This window comes from Hevea brasiliensis, chromosome 2, assembly GCF_030052815.1.
Source record: "Hevea brasiliensis isolate MT/VB/25A 57/8 chromosome 2, ASM3005281v1, whole genome shotgun sequence".
NCBI classification, from domain to species: domain Eukaryota; kingdom Viridiplantae; phylum Streptophyta; class Magnoliopsida; order Malpighiales; family Euphorbiaceae; genus Hevea; species Hevea brasiliensis.
In genome coordinates, this window is record NC_079494.1 from 109,410,255 (window position 1) to 109,426,594 (window position 16,340).

Consider the following 16,340-nt stretch of genomic DNA (forward strand, 5'->3'; position numbering starts at 1 on the left):
GCCCATTGTTGCAGGTTTTTTATTTTTTATTTTTTTTGTTTTCACTCATAAAATTTCACTCGAGACGAGAGTGTTAGGCGCTTGATTGCTACTCATAGTCGCGCCGAGCTGCCAGGTAACTTTTTTTATTTTTTTTTCTATTTTCATTTTATCAACTCGCACCAGATGAGTAATTTTTCTTTTTTTACTTTATTAGTTTCACACAGACGATAAAGTGAAATGTGTCAGATGTTAAGTCGGTCGCTACTTATGGTAGCACCTTGTTGCCACATGCATTTTTTTATTTTTTTTTTCTGTTTTCAACATCATTTTTTTCATTTCAGTCCACATAAATTAATTTAATTTCATTTTTACTCCTAGATGCTAGTCATAGTTAAGTCTCCCTCTCTCTCTGCCAACTCATCAATTTTCACCTCTTTTTGGTAAATAATTTATATCTCACCCCCTTTTAGTAATTTAATTTTTCAATGTCACCCCTTGGTAATTTGCCTTAGGAGGAGACATTGTATGAATATTTAAAGCAAAACACATTCAAAACAAGATCATGTGAATGCTTTAAAATAATTAATATATCTCACCTTTCGTTTTTCCCTTGTTGTCAATTTCCATAGAGCTTTTCATTTTTAGATATGTAAACTATCCTAACAAGATTAGATTAATAAAAAAATTAAATAATTAATAAAAAAAATTATATAAATAACAAGTAGAACATGATCCAAAGGGTGAGAAGAAACCTGCAACCAAAAGCCTACAAGCAACTTTAGAATTGGCACAAAGAAATAAACAGCTGATATGGAGGAAAGATATGAAAAAATGGTGTGAAAAGGGAAGTTGATCTAGCTGAAATTTTGAGGGTTTGGTATTCATGAATGACGCATGTACATGTATTCATCCATGGGGGGGCATTCAAGCAAAACAGATTCCATTGCATGCATGAAAAATGATTAATGGGTTACCTTGTAAAACAAATTGTCTATACAAATTTACAACCTTTATATACAATAATTACCTGTCTTTTTAATGGTAGAAAAGAAAATATATAAGCAACAAAACAAAGGATAAAAATGAGGGTGTGAAACCCCAACTATATCATCAAACAATAGATGAAGGAGACTCTCTAAAGAAGAATTGAAAGTGTGCAATCCCTTAATAAGGATGAAGCATAGGAAGTCAGTCAGTTTGCATAACAATTAACTTTCAAAAAATATGAAAATTTAATAACTTAATTCAATTGAAGAAGACTCTTAATAGCAAGGGACATGTATGCAACTCTCAAGGATAGATAGATATGACCAAAGAATTATCACATTCCACTATTACTCTGTGCAAACCCAATTGATGGATTAGCTTTAAACCTTCACAAACAGATCATATCTTAATATTAGTGCAAGTTTTTAGTATAATTACCATAGTGAATTAATTATCATAATAAAATTGAGTATCATTTGTTCTACCATAATTAAATATTAGATTAATAATTTAAAATTTATTATTATTATTATTATTATTATTATTATTATTATTATTATTAGTAGTAGTAGTAGTAGTAGTGTAGTAATAGCAAAGCCTGAGCAGTTTTAGGTTTGAATTGAAAATTTGAACCAAATCTAATCGTTTCGGTTCAATTGGCTCAGTTTTTTTGTTCTGTCGGTGCGGTTCGCTTAGAGATTTTTAGTATGTTCAGTTTTCGGCTTTGTTCAGTTTTTTATCAGTTGAAACTGACAAAATTGACTAAACCCAATAGAAAATGACACAAGTGATTTTTCAGTTGAGGATTGCTATTTTTATGAAGTGATGTTTGCTTTTTTATGGACTTTTATATATTTTGGATTTAAAATTTCATGGTACATTTTATGTAATATGGATTTACAAATTTATGGACTTGTGAATTTATATGTTATGTACTTTTGAATCGATTTTTATGTATTATTGATATTTATAAGTAGGTTTTTTTGTAAACAGGTTTAGGATTGCTATTAATAAATTATTATTGATTAGATGTAAATAGGTTCTTTTGTAAAATTCTAATAGTTTTGGTTTAATGCAACAGAATATAACCAAATCATTATTTTTCGATTTGGTTATTCTTAAATGATTGATTTAATTTGGTCCACTTTTTTAAACCAATTCAATATTTTAATTTTTGGTGTTCGGTTCGATTCGATTTGATTCAGAACCAAACCGATCAAATGCTCCCCTGTTAGCAGCATCGATATTAATTAATAAGTGCTAATAATATATGTCGAACTTATTCACTTGACAAATTAAGAAAAGATTTAACCTACTTAAAATAGATGATAATATAAAAAGAGAGTTAATGCACAATCGTCTTTCATTTTAAGCAATTATTTTATTTTAATCATTTAATTTTTTTTATAAAAAAATTAAAAAATTCATTAATAGAACATGACTTGAAGCCCAGTATAAATAAAAGCCTACTATCACATAACACAAATAATAAAGCAAGGCTTTGAAGTCCATGGATAAAAGAGGCCCATGCCCTTAAAGGAAAACAGAGCTACAACTGTAACTTGCCTAGCTCACAACTGAGGCCCATCTATAGCAACCCTCGCTAAGACAGGGTTAGGAGCCTGAATCCGAAAGCACAGATGAACGGGGGCAGCTTCTTAACTTTCGCTGGGAAATTAACTCCAATTTATTAAAATAAAATCTTTCAATTTTAATTTCATTTAACATTTAACATGTCACTCTAATCCATCAAATGGAGTGGGTAAAGAAATCAAATTAGAACAGTTATTTTGGTCCAGAGCCTGCGCAGAGAGGCAACAAGTTGAACAAGCCCACTATGAGCCTCATTTGCGTCTGCCAGATGTTGGAGGTTTCTCAGGTACTACCACTATGTACCACTGTCATCTTATAATCTGACAATACATTCCCACATCCTTCAATATCGAGAATCTGAAGGGAGGTTAATTAGATATCTCATGACATGAGACAGCAAACTTTTCCTTTCAAGTTTCAAGCGTCAGCAGTTAAACAGCAAATTTCCAGACAATTGATAAATTACAAAATCCCAAACTTTATTGTATGACTTTATTTGTTTATGAAATGGTTTCAAATGTTACACTCATTGTTCAACATCACATAAACACAAGGAAAACGAAGCTAGCCTTCCCCATTTCAAAACACCACAGATAAACCAAGGCCTCTTGTTATCTCTGTTAAGAAAGCTGGAAGAGCAGGGCCATCCACTTGCAGTCACTAGCTTACCGTGAGGCACGCACCCTCCAGACTCCACTACTTTCCCACCAGCCACTTCACAATTGCCTTCATTCCATGGCTGCTCGCGCTTCTCTTCCCCTAATTAATCATACACGAGTGTTTATTATTAATTAATCACTCGTTAATCCAGAAACATATATATAATTTGATGATTAATTAAGTACCTTTAAAGCACCAGCAGCAGCCACAACCCACTTCCCTTGTCCAATTGCTGCAATGATCTTGCCCTTGTCAGCGAATTCCTTGATAAGAGAAACCACTTTCTCGTTTATGACCAGCAACTCTGGGGACCTGCCTCCTGGCAGCACCAAGAAGTCGTAGTCATCAGCAGAAATGTCACTCCAATTGGCATTAACGACGAAGTTATGGCCACGCTTTTCGGTGCATATTTGGGCTCCCTCGTCATCGAGGATGGCAGTAAGAGAGCTCTCCCCTTTCTTCTTGCTTGGGCAAACTGCATCCACCCTGCAGCCCAAACCTTGTAGAGCCCTGAATGGCACATTTACCTCGTAATCTTCTGCATAATCCTATAAAGCAGAAGCCAAATTATGGATTGCACTTGCAGGCAGGCTATTCATTAGAGTACAAAATTTATCTAGCTTACCGCTAACACAACCAGTACTGAATTTCTGTGGGATCTTGAAATTTTGGCTCCTATGGACTCGAGTAGAACTCTCGTATATTCACCGTGTCCTGGCCACCCAATTGAGCCAACAAGATTGCCGTCCATAAGACAAGCAGTAATGTCAAGAGCCGACTCTGCACCAGGCTGCTCCCACCAGATGCCTCCTGCAAGCTCAACGATGGGTTTGAACCTGGTAAAGGCAGTGCATTGCTTGCCTCGGAGTGGTCCGCTGCCACCAACATGAGTTGACTGTGGCAGCTAGTGATTAAAGAGGCTTCCCTGTTTCTGCAAATCTTTTTACCGTACTGACCAGCTTGTCATCGGTGCAGAGGAGCTCAGTGAACCTGCCTCCAGGTATTATGAGGGCATCATAGGATTCTACTGCCACTTCATCGTAGTTTGAGTTGAGTGTGAAGAAATGGCATTGCAATTCTGTGTAAAGCTGCCAAGGCAAAATAAGATTAAATTTCACTGTTGCTAGACTGGAAAAGGAACTGATGGTATTGGCAATGGAGTATGAACATTACCTCGAAGCCCAAGTAATCATAGATGGCGGTGAAGTATTTATCGTCGTATAGCTTGCCGGGAGAGACGCAATCAACCCGCACACCCAAGGATTGAAGCATAAAGAATGGCAGAATCACTTCATAATCTTCCATGTAGTCCCCACATAGTATCAGAGCTGATTTTTGAGCAATGGGACCCATGGTCTCTAACTCCTCACTGCTGTGAGCGTGCAGTCCGAGAAAGCTATTTAATTTCTCATTTACTTTAGAAGTATAGGTGGGGATTATCTTCACGTTTTAAATTGCACTCAATAACTTCATCTACTTTAGCCTTCTAATGCCATCAGCTCTAGTTTCATTACCCAAAAGATTCACATTATCAAGTGATGGATGCATCTATGATTGTCATTACAAATTAATAAGGTAATTAAGAAAAGTGGAAAACCAATATGATTGGGCTTTGTCATTATCATTCCAGCAATTTTCCAAAAGAAAAAAAATGCCAATACAGTTGAATGCTAATTTTCAGAGTTGAATGAACAACTGTGACTTAATAATACTATATTTATCAACACGGTTGTAGAAAACATAAACTTGTGTAATAATAAACAATCAACGGATTACATTGACATGAACAATCAGGAAATGCTAGAGTTACAAATGATATCAGCGCTGATGGGCAAATCATCACATGCATCCTTCACCTCTTCTCCATTTTGGTTTCATACGTCTGTGCAAGGGAAACAAAAATAGAATGGCAAAGCTTCATAAATGAAAAAATGGAAAGCTCACCAATGATGGTCAAACAAAAGCATGCCGAATATTGAAGGCATACAGTAAAGAAATCATTCTGTCTGATCTTGGCCTATTAGGACCGTCTTTAGGATTGTTGTACAGAGGCAATAGCCATCGCGACACTTGTTTCCTTTTGCCATAACAACGCCAATAAATTACCAAAATTGACACTACAAAACCGATTGGCACTGCCCATCTGTATTCCAAAAGGAAAAACATGAAATAAAAAAATAAGAAAAAAAATGAACAATACTAAAACATGCAGACTTGAGGGGAGTCCTTTTAGCATATGTGTTTATTTATACCGCTTATACATTTGAACAATAGACACTTCAAGTAATAATAGACATATGCCAAGATCAGACTGACAAAACAAAACAAAACAAAACAAAATGGATCCACTGATACATTTGAACAATATAACTTATATTTAACATGCTTCGCCAGTTAGGAAGGAATGTAGAATTCTCACAACTTCTGACTATCAACTAAAGAAATTCTTTTGGTTTCCATGGTCTTGAACAAAATGCAAGGCTGTTCACATTGAAGAAAATAAAAAGGCAAAATTCAATTTCACATGCAGCAAAACACCATCTTAAGATATAACAGGCCTCCTTTTTCTTTTACATCCAAAAGAGAAGATGCTGTATTACCTGTCCAGATCAAGGATAGGGATGTAAACAAGTGTTTCCCAAGTTGCTACAATAAAATGCCAAACCGGATTGTAATAGAGAGATTCTGCAGACCAAAACATCCTTGTGTATGTCTCCAAGAAGATAAAAAGTATCCATGTGCCCATTTCCATCAAAATGAACTTTATAATAAACCGGCCCACTACCACCAGGACAAGGGAGAAAGCCACCAACCAATTGAAGAGCCTTTGGTTGTATTCTTTTATAAATAGAGACTTTGACTTCCCCAGCATCTGCAAGTTCACACAATACATTCTCAAATGCCCAATTTAGCTCATGAAAATGAGTAAGCAAGCAAACATCAAGGAAGTATCATAAAACCATGGTTCAACAATTAACAGAAGTCTTTCACATTTCATGGTGAAACAAGTCTATCAGGTACCATGTAGAAGGCTGCTTCCAGGGACATCAAAGATCAACTTAATTTCAGATTCAGTTGGCATTTTAAATTGCACCAATTTTCTCCATTTTGATCATTTTGGTATAATACTATCTAAAACAATGAGGAAGTAATGATGACACATTTGATTTCCACTTCCTTTCAAAATGTGATCCAACTTGAGCATCAAAGTAACTTAGAGTTCAATCACTAAAACAAATTTGGAAAAGAAAGAAAAACTTGGAAAAGAAGAAACTGCATAATTGAAAGAATAGCAAAATTAATGACAGTATGCCTAACCTTCATCATGTGTTGCTCATAATTTGCTTTTGAGGGTCCAACACACTCCTGCTCAAAACTTTGGTTGCATTGAAGAAGGTCAGCATTGAACTTTGCCATGGAAGGAAGTCTGAGAACTTGAAGTTGGTCCATTTTGTCCTCACATCTAACATACAATGCCTCGCAGAGTTTTGCTGATTGATAATCATTCGCCAGTATGACATTCTTATAAGGCTAGATAGAATTTCCACAGTAAATATCTGCACAGGATCAAAATATAATGCAGTGCAGCTCTCTCTCTCTCGGGGGGTGAATCCGTATTTGCAAAGTTTGTTTCGAGTTTTTTCAATAAAGTCACATAAAAAATCTTCAAGCCAATCAACAAAATCTTTTTGCAGAACATGTAATTATACTTCTCTACCTATCAGTTCCAAAAAACAGATCTATAGATTAATGATTTCGTTTAATGAGAAAAGAATCATCATCATCATATCATACCTTGTCTATTTCCTCTTCCAGTTGCATGAAGGATCTCTTTGCATGGTTACGCCCAAAATGCTGTTCATCAAAAGATTTCATTGCTTCTCCTCTAGACCTTTCATGAGCATCTTGCAGAGACTGCTCAGGGAGTGGAAAACTTAATTTTACCATCGTTTCGCTGTATAGCTTCAAACATTGCTCAAGAATACCCTTGTTGAAAACCTCCACCAGAGATCCCGTTGATGGAATCTCCCCTTCATGCAAGGCTTCAAGTATCCAAAAATTTTAAGATGAAAGCTTAGGGAAGATAAATGATCAGCATCACTAAACCTAAAAATTCACCTATACTTTTTTCTTCTTACTTTTTCCCCCTTTTCCCTCTTCCATTCCCTAAACTTAACATACAGCGAAACAAGGTAATCTCTGCTATGAAGGAAGGTGTTCCAATATGATTGGTAATTGATGCCATTGCATCAAGGACATCATCCAATTGCAACCATTAAGCACATGTCACATAGATGGGCACTGCTAAGAAAATAGGCAGCATGTGTCACATTTAGTTGAAATTCATTCATGTTAATTCATTATCTAACCTTTTATTTTTTTACCCCCTTTGGGATAAGTGACATGTTTACACTTCTATCATTGTGTTAACAAAAGAGTGCATGATGAGACAAAAATTGCTATATCCACAATAAGTTTTAACCCAACATGAAAAAGTCATAGTAGCCTTTTTTTTTCAATTAAAAAGAAAGTAATTTTACAATTTTAATGCTAAAAATGGGAAGGTGTGCGAAATTGACATAAAGTTTAAGGTAAAATCAATTTTCACATCTCCAACACAACTTTTAACTTGCATGTAATTCCAACTGATATGACAACGAAGGATGCTATAAACAAAGCTACCTGCTCCAGGAAAGCTACAAAATCTTGTCCATTTAGAAGTTTTCCCTGCACAATCTTAGGACGAACAATGCTAGAAACAAGCTCCTTCAATTGCTACCTTCTTTTAACATATACTGGGTCAAGCGCATCATCTTTCATGTCGCAAAGCTTTGTTCGCTGGAGATGAGGCTGACCAAATTCACAGTGCAATTACATTATGAAAGGTAATTAAAGCATTTGAAATGCAAACAAATAATCTGAATCTACAGGATATTAATATACGAATAAGACATTTCTCATCTCTCTCTCTCTCTCTCTCTCTCTCTCTTCACCCCTCCATCTCATTTTTTTGTCCTTTTCTTTTTGATTTTTCCTTTTTGATAAAAAATATTAATGCTGCCAGGATTTGAGCTAAGGATTCCTCTGTCATGCAATGGAATGTCACCGTTTGATAGTGCAAAATATATGGTGCCACAAAATACAAAAAGAATATCCTCAATCAACGTAATAAATTGCAGCCCATGTTGACCATGGCAGAAGGCCAACCTAATTATATGGTAGCAACCATCCTATATCTAAGTAAAGCAAAGTTAATGATCTGGCCATCTGGGGTAATTAAAAGCTTGCTGATATATGAATCAATTAATCAGGAAACTTAGTGTTGTGCAATATTTTGCATTCTAGTATTGCATAATATATTGCAAAACAAGTTTCGAAATTCAAGAAAATTTTCAAATAAAATAGATCCCATAGACTCTAACTAAAATAAAGTAGAAAAAGTAAGCAAAGGCTCCACGCATCTATCGGAGGGAGGGAGGGGCCAACTTTTGAGAGGGAGGAAGGGGCATTGACAAAATCATGCAGTCATAAGAATTATCTACAGTATGCCATACTCTCGGCATTAATACTCCAATAGTTCCCTGTTTTTCTATATTGTACAGCATGTTGGAAAATTTAGGCAATCTGCCATTGCATCAAATGTTTGAGATTAAGAGAACAACAATTTCCAAACACAGTTCTCATAGACTATAACTAAAATAGAATGAGAAAAGTAAGGAAAAAGTTCCACACAACTATGTTTTAATAGGGAACATTCAGGAGGCACCAACTCTTGAGAGGAAGGGGCACTAGCAAAAAAATGAAATACAAATCACCTTTTTCTACCCTAGAGTAATAAGAATCATCTATCGACGAGAAATCATACTCTTCAGAATTAGTACTCCAATAATCAACTTGTTTTTCTAATATTTTATTATTATATTGCATGTTAGAAAAATTAGGTCTACAACCTAGTGCAATATATTCTAAAAGAAAGAAAATGGGTAATTTGATATGCCACAATGAAAATGGGTAATTTAGATATATAGCGTCCCTGGACCTATCTAGGTATTGACTGCAACTATAGAAAATTAGAAATGGAAAGCAACAGGGAAAGCGGAAGGACTGAAAGACTATTACATAATACAGCAAAAGTACATGGTAAGCCCTTACCTGTGGCAAGCTAAAAGATGTGCTATTATCACCCATAATAGCAAGTGATTCTTGAATCTGGTTAACATGATAAAAAGTTACAAAAAAAGAAATCACTCCCAGAATTATAAAATTTCAACAATTCCTACAGTATTGGAATCAAAATCATATCGATGAGTACCTGATCAATATTTTTGTCCCCTGCATTCAGAAAAAAGCAACCACCATCAAACCTCTGTTTAAAAGCACAATTATTACACTAGGGATAACACTTCATCTTTTCTAAAACGTTATGGCTTGGAGAAAGAGAAAAACACTAACCATCATTGTTAGGGACACGCTGAAGGGCTTCATTAAGCATTTCTTGCACTGATTTCCCTTCTGTCTAACCCAAAAACCATCAGTTTCCTTTCAAGTGTACATGACATCAAAACATGCCATAATGAGAAATGCAACCCACCTAAAATATCTCTATCAAATCAGAAACCTATGATCATCTATTCTGAAGCATTTCACGAGAGTTAGGAAATAGTGAACAGTCATAAGAAAAAGTTTGATGACACAAACGCAGAAAGTGAAAAAATATAATAAAATATGAGACGGATCAACACTGTAGTAGATTTGAAGAAAATTTGGTGCAAGCACCCCACTAGCTGTCGCAGCATTCCAGCACATAAAACCTAGATAACTGCAATTGATAGAAGCAAGCAGCTATTCAACAAATAATTTTCCAAGAAGGTATTGATGAACTTACGTAGAAAATCGCGCTGGACAAGCCAAAGTAGTTTCACAGGTTCAAAAGCAAAATCTTGGCCCTACAAAAAAAAAATGAAATAAAAAAAATTCAGGCATTCAAATGCCCATCTGCTTCAAATATCCAATTCAAAGAAAACATAAAAGAGGAATATATTTGAAATGACTTACAAATTACCTTCACTCTATTTTCCATGTAGTTGTCAGCCAATCCATAAAACAGCTAGTGTGAGTAACATAAATAGGGTGAAACAGTTTATTTGTAAGCAGATAATATATATGAAGCTCAATTTAGAAGAAATGCAAACCTTCCATAAAATTCTTCAGCAAGCTCGACTGCAAATGACAGGCGGGATATATCAGCTTCTCGGATCTAAATTCACAATGGACCAAACATGTTAACATTGCCAGAAGCATCAACCAAAATGTGCATAGTCGATGAAAAATGGCCAATAACCTAATACACAAACTATAACCTCACATTAGGAGAGCAAATCATAAATATTTCAGATATGAATGTCACATAACCTACAAAACATTGTATAGTGTCTTGTTTTCTTTATATTAGTCTGATTCTTAATGAAACAACAAGTTAGCATTCTCATATGTGAATAGTTTTCCTCAGTAAGTTCAAATGACTAATTACTTTACAATGAAGTGTTAGGTAGTAGCCCTAACATTAGATATCCCAGAGAAGAAAATAGAAGAAATAATAAAACAGGAGAGAGAGAGAGAGAGAGAGAGAGAGAGAGAGAGAGAGAGAGAGAGAGAGAGAGAGATAAAGGGAGAGAAGAGAATTTTAGAGAGAAGATAGAGAATATTATTGATCAGAATTCAGAATGTCTAATACAGGTGTTTTATCTCCCTTTTATAACAGATTCTCCTCCAATTCCCTAATAACTGCTCTTTAACAACTACAGCTGTCACTGCTCATAGTTTCCCTCCCAAACAATTAACAACTACTCAATAGACCTAACAAACTTTCCCTCCACAATTCTAATTTGCTCTACTAGCCTAATTACATATTCCTTTCCTTATTTCTATATTTTCTCATTCTCTACGTTACAATACCCTCTCCATTAGAGCATTCTTGACCCCAAGAATGCTGGAAGTCAGGAAATTGAGTTTTGGATAAATGTGGTATCTTCCCAAGTGGCATCCTTAGTTAGCACTTTGAACTAGAATTTCTTTCTTTCTTTCTTTCTTCCTTCCTTTCTTCTTCTTTTTCCTCTTCTAATATGATCATATTGGAGAATTGCAGCAAATGTCAACTGCCCCTGGTTGCCAATGAATGAAATCATAGGTAGTGAGAAAAGACTAGGTCTGAACTTCCATTTGAGAAAAGACACATGAAAGTATGAACTATTAATTGACAAAGAGCTAACTTTCCTTCTTTCTTTTCTCCAAATTTCCAATTTTTGTTCCTTTAAGATCACCATACCACTTGATTTCCAGCCATAAATGAAGCCATCTCATACGTTTCCTTAACATTTTCAATAAAAGGAAAAATGCTCTCTGCAGAATTCTTTTTATCAAATCTCATAACACTTTTGTAGTTTACTTTGTCATTGCAGCACAAATTTCCAATGCAATCATCCCTCGACAAGCAATTTATTTTTTTCCTCTGTCTTCTCCAGATCTCAAACTCATTCTCCTTGAGTATCATATGATTACATGATCTCAACTCAAATATGCTTCCTCCAAGATTCCAATACTTCTCTTCTTCATAAACTTCCATGTCTTCTCCTTTTAAGATTTCAATATTTTTATCAGCACTATTGATATGTGTGTCATCTTGAATCCCAAATGATTCCTCTTCGAGGCACCCATCTCTTATGGAAGAATTCAGGCTGAGGGTAGGATCTTGATCATTATTACCATCTGATTGACTATTGAAATGCTTAAGAGATCTTGAAATTTTCTCTTCAAAATTTTGTTCATCTTCATCCTTAATCCAAGCATCAGTATTAATTGCTTCTAGGGTAGGACTAAACACTCCAAGTGTAATGCTTTGAATGCCTGATTCCATGACAGAACTAGAACTTCCTTAAGGATTCAGAGTTTCCTTAGGCATTGATAAGGAATTCTCACTTGTCACTCCATTGGAATCAGAATTGATGATTTCTTTCCCCTTTTCACCAAAAAACCCTAACATCAGGATTTCCAATATTCCCCCCTCATTTGAACTACTGCTCTCCTTATTCCTTTCCACCACATGAGTGATCATCATTTGTCGCAAGTCCTCCAGAATGGCATTATTTGTTAAAGAAGTCTTGTTTAATTTCTCCTTCATCGCCTTCTTGAAATCATTTAGGTCCTCGGCATTCCTTTGAGTAGCTTCCTGCAAATTCCTCATTTGTTCCTCCAATTCTGCAATCCGCACCATCTCTGGGCCTATCACAATAGATCTAGTCATGGCTGCAACCCCTAAGGAAAAATTACCCACTGATTTCTTGGATGCAAAGCTCTGATACCAATGTTAGGTAGTAGCCCTAACAGTAGATATCCCAGAGAAGAAAATAGAAGAAATAATAGAACAGAAGATAGAGAGAGGGAGAGAAAGGGAGAGAAGGGAATTTTAGAGAGAAGATAGAGAACATTACTGATCAGAATTCAGAATGTCTAATACAGGTGTTTCATCTCCCTTTTATAACAGATTCTCCTCCAATTCCCTAATAACTGCTCTTTACCAACTACAGCTATCACTGCTCATAGTTTCCCTCCCAAACAATTAACAACTACTCAATAGACCTAACAAACTTTCCCTCCACAATTCTAATTTGCTCTACTAGCCCAATTACATATTCCTTTCCTTATTTCTATATTTTCTCCTTCTCTACGTGACATTAAGATCTCAGTATTTTCTCACAAAATAATTTAAGGTGTGTGGACAATGTTAATATCAAGTTAACACCATTCAACATCATCTTTTTGGAGAAGAATAGGATGCACACACACACACACACACACAAAGGTGGATGTTGGTATGGGGTGTTAAAAATGCTTTTTAACTGAAGATGAAGATGATTCCAGCCGCTGTACCATTAGTTGAAAACTATAATTGGTATTCTAGTACAAAGAGAATATTTCCTCATAATGATGTCCCAAATGCACAAGGCCACCCCCATTGTGGGATTTGGGCTGGATCAAATGATACATGCTGACTGCCAAGCTATTTGCTCTAACTCAGCATGCTAAAAAAAGAAAGATCCAAAGTTCAGATTTTTTGGCAATTAGGCCTTCAAAGAATCATAACTTCTTTAAATTCTAGTGATATATTTTATTCACGTGGCTATTCTTTTCATCTATGATGGCAGTTAATCATAAAGTCCACTAAATATACAACACTAAAAAGCCCTAGAAAGCTCTAGTGTAGCATAATTTGTATGTCTAACAAGTCAGACTTTCGCAGAACAGCACCTTCAGATCCAGGAAATGTATATTGAAAGCTAGAAGTAGAGATAAATAACTAACCATCTCAGGCAGATTATAAATAAGCACAGAACTCAAAACAGTTGCCAGAGCAAATATCCTAGAGAAGCAAATATGAGAAAGAAAATCTACATAAATCTGTGATTTCCAAAGGCAAGTAAAGATCACATGACTTGGGATTTACCGGTCATCATATACATTTGACTTTCCAACACTTTCAAATCCCTCCGTATCAATGTAAAACACGGAAGTTTTAACTCCATTGATATCCAATTTTACTGGAGTTCCCCAAACCCAAATCCCTGAAAGAAAGAAACATTACAGATGATTCCAAGCAAAGAATAGCACTCTTCCAACTCAAATTTGGATTACCTTTTGTCTTTGTGTCACTCATATGGCCAACCCCAAAACCTGAAGAGGGAAAATTGAACTCAAAATTCTTTAGCAATGAAGTGTGTGTATTACAGATTACCCAAATGCAGTGAAGACAGTACCTTCATAATAAGAAAGGGAAAGAAGCTGATTTAGCAAAAATGATTTTCCAGAGCAGTATGTACCAATTACCTGATTATGCAACCATCAATGTAACAGTCAAAAAGGGTAAAATAGAAGTGAACAACTGCTCTTCACATGTTTATACAGATCATAATTATTATTTACATGCATAAAAATAAAATTGTAGGTGTGCATGTTAGCTACAAGCATTGACCAATGCTAGACATGACATATGGACAATTTATGCATATCTGTTGTGTGTAAAGCATCAAGAAATTGGCAAGCATTTACCAATGCTAGACATGACATATGGACAATTTATGCATATTTGTTGTGTGTAAAGAATCAAGATATCGGTTATGTTTCATTGCTTCATAAAAGGACTTTGTAAGGGATGAGAGTTTCTGAAAACTGGTGAACTTAGAATTTCCTGAAGCATAAATGTCCCAACATCCAAAATTTTCAGATCTCAGAATTTCACTGTCCACAGGAATAATGAATCCCATCTAATGAGGGATAATATAAGACTGCACAATATGGAATTATATTCCAATTGGTTAGGTTGACAATATAAAACTCAGCAACCCTAGCTCATGACAACTGATTTCCACAATTTTTTTTTCCCTTTTTCATAGTTGGTGATGAAAGATTTCCATAACTCACTTCTTTCTGGATCCAGATTCAGTGTTCAACTTAGGACGCATATTAACATTTCACTCATGGACAAAATTATGATTTTGGGGCTAAAACAAAATTTTAAAATTTATCTAACACATATGTGGATGGTTATGCAAGAATCAAACAAATATAGGACCATTCATCATCCTCTATATAACATATAACTTCATCATTAAACCAACCATATTCACATGACCAACCAAGCCAGTGCAAAACAAAATTGAAAATGCTCTTAGGTACTTCTCAAGCTAATTATAATGAGCTAGAACTTCATAGATATTTCAATCAAATTGGGTGAAAAATAAGTTGCAATTCTTAGAAGCTTAATAAGAGGTATCTCGTGCATACAGCAACTGCTGCAATTGGTGTCCTTATTCGTCTGATGGCCTCCAAGCCATCGCTTGAAAGACGAAGCTTCGTATGACCAGGATCAGGTTCAATAATAGGCAACCTGTATATGCACAAAGGAAGACAAGCGTTAAATGAGATAAAGTATATCATTAACTTCTTCAGAACATCTAAAATATGTGATGAAGAAACAATTACAATGACCAGGTAACCACCAATGACACAGTCAAGGTGACAAAGCTCAATGAGTCAATGACAAGCGTACAAGGAATGATTTGTGAGAAAATGAACAATCAAATATCTCAAAGTAAGCAAGATTAAAATCAATATGCCTGAATAAGGAAAATCCGCACCCAGCAAGAGTTGCAAGGTGAAGCATTTGTGAATACATTTGCAGTTGTGCTTTCCATTGGCGATGCACACCTGATAACAAAACTTTCACACTCTAAGTCTCCAAGACAATCAGTTTCCAGAGTTCAAAAAAAGCCCAGGCTTAAATGCAATTCCCCATTTCGCAAAAATTTTGCCCACAAATAATCAGTTTTATCTTTACGCTTACTTTTCTAGACTTTGAATCCTCACGTTTATCTTGCACCTTCTTTTAACTTAAAAGGTGCTTCCCAAGTAAACAAAATAAGTGATTAAGCTAGGTTCGCTCCACTTCATGGTTCAATACATGATCGTAGCTTGAAAACATAACATAATCGATCGATTAAACTCCAAAAACGGACACAAACTTTGCAAATCAAGCTGAATTGGCATCAGTAATTACCAAAGCCATATGACGTCTTACCAAGGATATTAAAAGTATACACAAAAAAAATGTAGCTTTACAGAACGATAAGCACGAAAACTAAACTACAAATCTATTGGAATAGTTTCAAACCCATATATCAACCCAAAAAAAAAGGTAAAAGCTTTACAACAGTTTGATATCACTTAAGCCTGCTGAAAATTGTCAACTGATAGAGCCCCGGATGCGAAAAGGCAGAGAAGAAGCGAAAATACCAAAATCCAATGAGAAATCTTCATAATTGAAAGATTGCCAAAAATGATTATGGCTCAGCAACCACAGTTGGTTTTCGCAACTAAAAGCAGAGGATCCTAACCGCCTTGGAAAAAAGTCTTCGTCTTTTTCAATTCACATGGGAGAAAATTGGAGTTTTAGGGTGAATTATTGTAAACAAAGTATACGTGACTCTAGGCCTTTGTTTGGACGTGTGGAAAATAAAGGGAAAGGAAAATAATTTGAGCAAACAAAAGAAAGAAAATAAGAAGAA

The 16,340-nt window shown here is 35.3% G+C and overlaps 2 protein-coding genes and 1 pseudogene across 2 annotated transcripts; all 3 read right to left on the reverse strand.

The window, feature by feature from the left end:
- Positions 1–3,121: 3,121 nt before the first annotated feature.
- Positions 3,122–4,289, reverse strand: LOC131174558 (DJ-1 protein homolog E-like). The gene is made up of 3 exons (XM_058138260.1): positions 3,848–4,289; positions 3,408–3,770; positions 3,122–3,321 (listed from the first exon to the last, which is right to left on the reverse strand). Exons 1-3 carry the CDS (start codon positions 3,971–3,973, stop codon positions 3,259–3,261), a joined length of 552 nt encoding a protein of 183 aa, XP_057994243.1. The 5' UTR covers positions 3,974–4,289; the 3' UTR covers positions 3,122–3,258.
- Positions 4,134–4,575, reverse strand: LOC131177969 (DJ-1 protein homolog F-like). Its single transcript, XM_058143155.1, has 2 exons — positions 4,396–4,575; positions 4,134–4,310 (listed from the first exon to the last, which is right to left on the reverse strand). The coding sequence occupies exons 1-2, from the start codon at positions 4,573–4,575 to the stop codon at positions 4,134–4,136; spliced, it is 357 nt and encodes a 118-aa protein (XP_057999138.1).
- Positions 4,576–4,813: 238 nt separating this feature from the next.
- Positions 4,814–16,303, reverse strand: LOC131174561 (uncharacterized; annotated as a pseudogene).
- Between the last annotated feature and the right edge of the window lie 37 nt (positions 16,304–16,340).

Excerpts from the sequence above, each read along its gene's own strand:
- LOC131174558 (XM_058138260.1), bottom strand. The coding sequence starts at position 3,973 with ATGGACGGCAATCTTGTTGGCTCAATTGGGTGGCCAGGACACGGTGAA. Across the intron at positions 3,771-3,847 it reads CAGTACTGGTTGTGTTAGCG|GATTATGCAGAAGATTACGA; the intron begins GTAAGCTAGATA and ends TCTGCTTTATAG. Across the intron at positions 3,322-3,407 it reads CTGCTGCTGGTGCTTTAAAG|GGGAAGAGAAGCGCGAGCAG; the intron begins GTACTTAATTAA and ends ATGATTAATTAG.
- LOC131177969 (XM_058143155.1), bottom strand. The coding sequence starts at position 4,575 with ATGGGTCCCATTGCTCAAAAATCAGCTCTGATACTATGTGGGGACTAC. Across the intron at positions 4,311-4,395 it reads ATGATTACTTGGGCTTCGAG|CTTTACACAGAATTGCAATG; the intron begins GTAATGTTCATA and ends TTGCCTTGGCAG.